This window comes from Anomaloglossus baeobatrachus, chromosome 8 (assembly GCF_048569485.1).
Source record: "Anomaloglossus baeobatrachus isolate aAnoBae1 chromosome 8, aAnoBae1.hap1, whole genome shotgun sequence".
Classification (NCBI taxonomy): Eukaryota; Metazoa; Chordata; class Amphibia; order Anura; family Aromobatidae; genus Anomaloglossus; species Anomaloglossus baeobatrachus.
Window position 1 is genome coordinate 84430152 of NC_134360.1, and position 6000 is coordinate 84436151.

Genomic DNA, 6000 nt, shown 5'->3' on the forward strand with positions numbered 1-6000 from the left:
GCAATTAGTGATAACCAGCTTTTCTTCTGTGTCCACCTAGTGAGATAGTCTATTTTAGTAGCTGTGCGGCATACATGGATCACTTATGATTAAGGACTCTTTTGCTTTTAATATGGAAGTCCGAAACGCGTAAAGTTTCCATGGGTTAATACCCTCCTTTTGTTTCCACGGATGGAACCTTTTTAATATTCGCTAATAAAGCTTTGACACTTTACTCAGAGGTGATTGTGCCGGATCCTTTCCTCCTTTGCATTTATTCCTAACCGGTTGGGACCTACCGGTGGATCCCTGGCACCCGCAAGGACTGGCAGCCCGGGGAGCAGGTGAGTTGAGGATACCTTTGTCTCTCTGAAATTAAAGCTTGAAAACCATGAATGTAAGAATAAAAGACTATAGACATACATTACTGCTTAATGAAATCTAGCAAAAATCTGCCCAGTAGCCACGTAAAGGCATAACTCGTATACTGGGTGCATACTCTAATGCCTCTCTCTGGATAAAACCCTCCTGTGTAAGGGCAAGTAGACATGGCTGGTCTGAATGCTCTTCCTACAAATATTCCTCCATACACCAGCACACTGGGCCAAGCCTACATATCTTTTCTTCCTAAAAGCCTGATCCTTTTATCCCAAAACATGGGATTCAGATGGCCTCTACACATCCATTAGATTAAAGAGTTAGACCAACATTCATCTAATGTGAATGGGCACCTTCAGAAATGTCTGTTGGTACCTCCCACTATATTTGTACCTTAAGAAAAGGTTAATAAATGTTTGGGGTTTTTTTACCTAAAATATAGGGTTTCCTTTTAAAGCAATTTGCTCAAGTTTTACTGCTATCAGTTATAACATAACTGTATACAAAAAAAGTATTAGGGTATGTGCAGACGAACCACACACACTACGTTTGAGACAAAGCGTGTCTTCTGTTGCGGAGACACAAATGTTCTCCCCACGATCAGGGTTCTGGGCGCTGCAAACTTTTGCCGTGTTCTCCAAACTTAGAACGCAAAAGTCTCCGCAAGCATAAATTGACATGCTGTGTCTGAAAAGCCATGCTGCATGTCAATTTTCACTGCGGAAAAAAAAAAGCATGGTGGGCATGGGATTTCTCTAAATCCCATCCACTGTGCTTCTACTATACAATGCAGCATTTGGGACTTGGCAAAAACATGCTGTGTCCAAAACACTGCTATTCCTGATCGTGGGCTCATACCATGGAATCTATTCATATTTTCTTACACAAGTATCAATGCTCAGTGTCTTGTTAACCAACAGTACACAAATAACTATGTATCTGCTTATATTATGTGCATAACACTTACGGTAAAGTGAATGTTGCCTTTGCAGGTTACTCAACTGCCAGTCAACCTTAAAGATGGGATGTGGCATCATATATGTGTCGCCTGGACCACAAGAGATGGAATGTGGACAGCCTTTCAAGATGGAAAAAAGAAAGGATCAAAGGATAATCTATCGGCCTGGCACCCAATCAAACCCAATGGTGTCATCATCTTTGGTCAGGAACAGGTAAGTTCTTGGTTGGTAATTTACTTACTTTGGGGTTATTTATTTTCTTGGTTCGTTTTTTTTTCAAATATTTTTATAATTCCAAATTTGCCGTTTGTCTCTGTTCTCAGGATGCAGTGGGTGGACGCTTTGATGCAACCCAGGCATTTGTGGGAGAGGTGGCACAGTTCAATATGTGGGATCGTGTCCTGACTATGAGTGAAATAGAAGGAATTGCCAACTGCACAATGCCTTTGTCCGGTAACCTAGTCCAGTGGGATGATCGTCAGGTTGATGTTTTTGGTGGAGCAACAAAGAGTCCATTTGAAAGCTGCGAAGAGCGTTTGGGTCACTGAAACATTTACCAGCCATTCACATTTACTACACCTTTATTCCTCAACAGTTGCACCACTGCAGGATTTCACAGCTTACCCAAAATCCGTGTATAAAATCAGCACCAGCTTGTGTTATTCACCACAAGATAAATTCAAAACCTGTGTCTGTGTTTGGGGTCATTTTACAGATATTGGAAGTAATTGAGTTTATATATTTTGGGATATGTAAGCATTTGAAGTCATTGTTTAAAATAAAGGAACCTGTGGTTATGTAGTTAGTACTCTATGGAAAAGTAAAGCACAACAGTGATAAAAATCTATAGGTGTTACAATTTTAAGAAATAAATTTGAACAAATTTTGACATTTTGTAAACTTTTATAATACCTCACCTAAAACCGAACTAATACTAACACATATCACTTCTTATATGTATAACAAAACCTTAAGGGCTATGTGACACAGGCCGCCAGAATGCCCAACAAAGAAATGCACAAAGACCCCCACTTAAACTATTGGGTACGTCTACCTAGCAGCCATTGTAAAACTCACATCCTGTCATATTAAAGCTGGTATGCCTTGAGGGATCTTAATGTAGAATTTACAAACTGAATCTTTCCTAAAAGTTTTTGTCATGCGATTTTCAGGTTCAGACTCAGATGTCACGGCAGCGTCAGGCTCTGATCACACTGCAGAGCCTGACAGGCAACCTGAGGTCTCTTAATTGTTCAGCCAGAGCTGGGCGTTGGCTGTTTCATGTGCTCTGTTCCCCAGTCCTGCAGGAGTTAATTCCTGCTGACCTGAGGAACTCTGCTAGGAGCTCAGTTTGCTATTTATCAATCACTGACGTCTCCTCCCTATATAAGATCCTGAACTTTGCGATACAAAATCGATTATAGTTTCAGCTTAGCTCCAGCGATTCCAGTCTTTGTGGTGATCCAGATCATGGTGATCTGTAGTTGCAATTTTTGAGTGGTGTGGAAGTTCCCCTGTTGCGCGTTTACTTTCTTCCTTTTTCTTTATCCCCTGTACACATATTGTCTCTCATGTGTGTTGAGTGCAGTGTGTACGAGTTTTCATTCTCCATTGTCCGTGTTGCTTCTGTGGGGTTTCTTACTGTGCTTTCAGCCCGCCTCAAGGGTGGGGGAGAGAGGGAGTAAGATCAGGGCTCAGACAGGAGTCAGGGTCATGCTGGGGGCTCAGAACTGGCTATTATCATGCCTACCTCTGAGATAAGGCACAGTGCAGGGTCTCAATCCAGCCTGGGAGCCCCTGTTCTGTCATTTCATACCCCGTGACAGTTATTCAGTATTTACACTTTACATTACATGCACCACTGCCAAGTCTAAAATATTCTAGCTCATCCATTTAATATTGGGGGAGATTTAACAACTTTGTAACACTTTTGTGGCATAAGAAAATTGCAAAATTTTGTCATCCATGCTAAATTTGCCCTTTTTTACTTCAACACTTTTGATAAGTGGCTCAGATTAAGCAGAGAGGATTTCATTACAATATTTATCTAAATTTACATGAAGAATTGTCTCAAACTATAGTAGAAATCTACACCTGTTCGTAAAAGCATTTCTAATAAATTTGGTACATTTTACACCAAATTAAAAATCAGTGTAAGAAATCTTCCTCGTAAACTTAATGCCCGAATAATTGAAGTCACTTCTATTCTTTTGTCTTGTAGTATTTGCTGACATTTCTTGCACTGAATTCTTCAGAATGGCTCACTGCTGATGAATTTGGTGCAAAATCAAAAATTCTCTTTATTTTGATTTTAAACTGTTTTTTACGACTTTTAAGCTTCAAAAATTACAAATCCCTAAAGTCACAAAAATGTGCCAAACTGTAAACTGCTCCAGAAACCTTACTTCAGGGTGTAGACTGGAGTGAGATGGGAAAAAAAATGTGATACTTGGTAAAAATTGCATTTCATGAATCAATCTAAAACATCTAGATAAGCAAAGTTGTTAAGGAATGATACAAAATAAAGGTTTAAAAAAGAAAGAAAACTGGCACAAAACATATAGAGAACAAGAACAAATTACTTCTGAAAACTGGAGACACAGCATGATGAATCGGGCTTTAGCTTGCTCATTGCCCACATAGCAATGGATTCAATATATAGTAGACGACTTTACAAAATTATACAACATTAATTTGCAGAATAGGAAAAGGTCAGAAATCGAAAGGGTATCGAAATAGATAAGATTGATTTTTTAGGGAAATATTTCTTCCTGAAGTTCTACATGCAGGTTGTCCAAATGCTATTCTCCAGTTTTTATTTATGAAACGTTATAGAAGTTTGGGGGGATTGCAACCTACAACCAGCTATAATATGTCAGTATGAGACAGACAGTGGTGGATGTCTGTCATTTAGAGACATGGTGCATTAGAAGCAGGAACACAAGAACTTCAGGCTTACATCAGGCTACATGCACGACCTAGTACAACCTACTACATGCAAAAACTTGGTCTCCTAGTTAACAACTTTGAGACGAGAGGCCCATAGGCACTTATCTATATATCCCCTGAAAAAGCATCCCATCTGGTGAAACATGTATTAGCAGCAGGAACATTAACGCAAGAACTTCCAGCTTACGCCAGTCTACATACACAACCTAGTACAACCTACTATATGCACAAACTTTGTCTACTAGTTAACAACTTGGAGAGGTGAGGTCCATAGGCAGTTATCTATATATCTCCTGGAAGAGCATCTCATCTGGCGAAACACGTACACCCAGACAAACCACGTGCACCATGAATGCTAATGATGGCGGCAGGGTTCATAGATGTCACCAAACTAGACTTGCTCTGTATATTCTACTATTAGTGATCTAAGAGCACAAAACTGTCCTAAACTATATATTCCTTACCAAGCGTTAAGTTCTAAATCAAGAGACAACTTATTGTCTTACACTAAGAAACTATTATTAGCATTCATAGTTATATGGTACGTAAAAGCTCCTCTTCATTGACTGAACTGGGATATTTCATGATTTAACATTTTTCTGTATATCTGAGCACAAATGATTCTACTTTTTATCACCTGTTTCATGTGATGGGACCCTGAAGTGTCCTCTAATGGGATCAATGGATAGAACTTTTAATTATATTTTGTATCACCGATCTCCAAACTGTCGCTTTCTAGCTGTTGTGAAGCTACAACTCCCATCACGCTGGTGATTCCTAGCTCGGAGACCACTGCTCTAAATGTTTGAGATTGTTATTATTAGCTCTGTTATGTAAAGCCATCCTTATTTGAGCCTTAGTATCAGTAACAGTGAAAATACAAGTCACTGTGGCAAAGCTATATGGTATATTTATATTATATAGATGGATATTTCTGTATCTCAGAGTATTTTAAAAGAAAACTAAATAAATATTGTTTGTTTTATTTTTTAAGATTGTTGATATGAGATTTAAGCATTTGACATTCTTCCTAATTCTCCTTCAAGAAGCAGGACAGTCCCATTCTTTGGTGGGGGAAATTGGAGGAATGCTATAAATTAAATCCTATTTATTAGAAATAGCGTTCCGGGGCTCTCATCCTGCAATCTTGTGGTTCTATATTGTGCAATCACTACTTTCGCACACTGTGACATCAGATATCACTGCCATCTTCCTCCATTTCTATAATTTGTTTATATGCTTTACTTTAACCTTACAGGTTTCATTTTATTGAACAAATACCTGTCTGTTGCTTACTTTTCTGCCGCTTTTCCTTCTTCCAATTTCAAAATATTCCTCATAAATTTCTGCAAAACTTTCATCAGGCTTGCTCTTTTTGGTACATTTGTGAACTGAATTGTGTTTATTTTGTAAAATATCAGTGTTGAAAATAAAGAGTTGTGTTTGTTTAGACTGGTGTGATTAAAAAAAGGTTCTGCACAGTACTATGGAAATAATACATCATGCATTGAGTAGAAAAAAACACAGCAAAAGCATTTACAATGTACAATACAATAGTAATATCTATATTTTTAATGGAATCTATAATGTAAAAAAAAACTAATATGGGGTTAATCTGCAGGTAAATAGCGTTTAAAACTGTGCTGCCGCCGCACTGAAAGCCCGGCTACCAGGAGGAAACTTTATTCTTCTGGTAGCCTACAGTTTTAGCCACAGAGGCACAGTGCCAGAGAGG

The 6000-nt window shown here is 38.6% G+C and overlaps 1 protein-coding gene across 1 annotated transcript in view; it reads left to right on the forward strand.

Annotated features, from left to right (window-relative positions):
• NPTXR (neuronal pentraxin receptor) overlaps positions 1–5715 on the forward strand; it is an 88130-nt gene extending 82415 nt beyond the window's left edge. The window contains exons 4-5 of the mRNA XM_075321856.1: positions 1350–1529; positions 1640–5715. Coding sequence (XP_075177971.1) covers positions 1350–1529; positions 1640–1864 — 405 coding nt within the window. The 3' untranslated portion in view covers positions 1865–5715. The remainder of the gene's footprint in view (positions 1–1349; positions 1530–1639) is intronic.
• Positions 5716–6000: the final 285 nt, after the last annotated feature.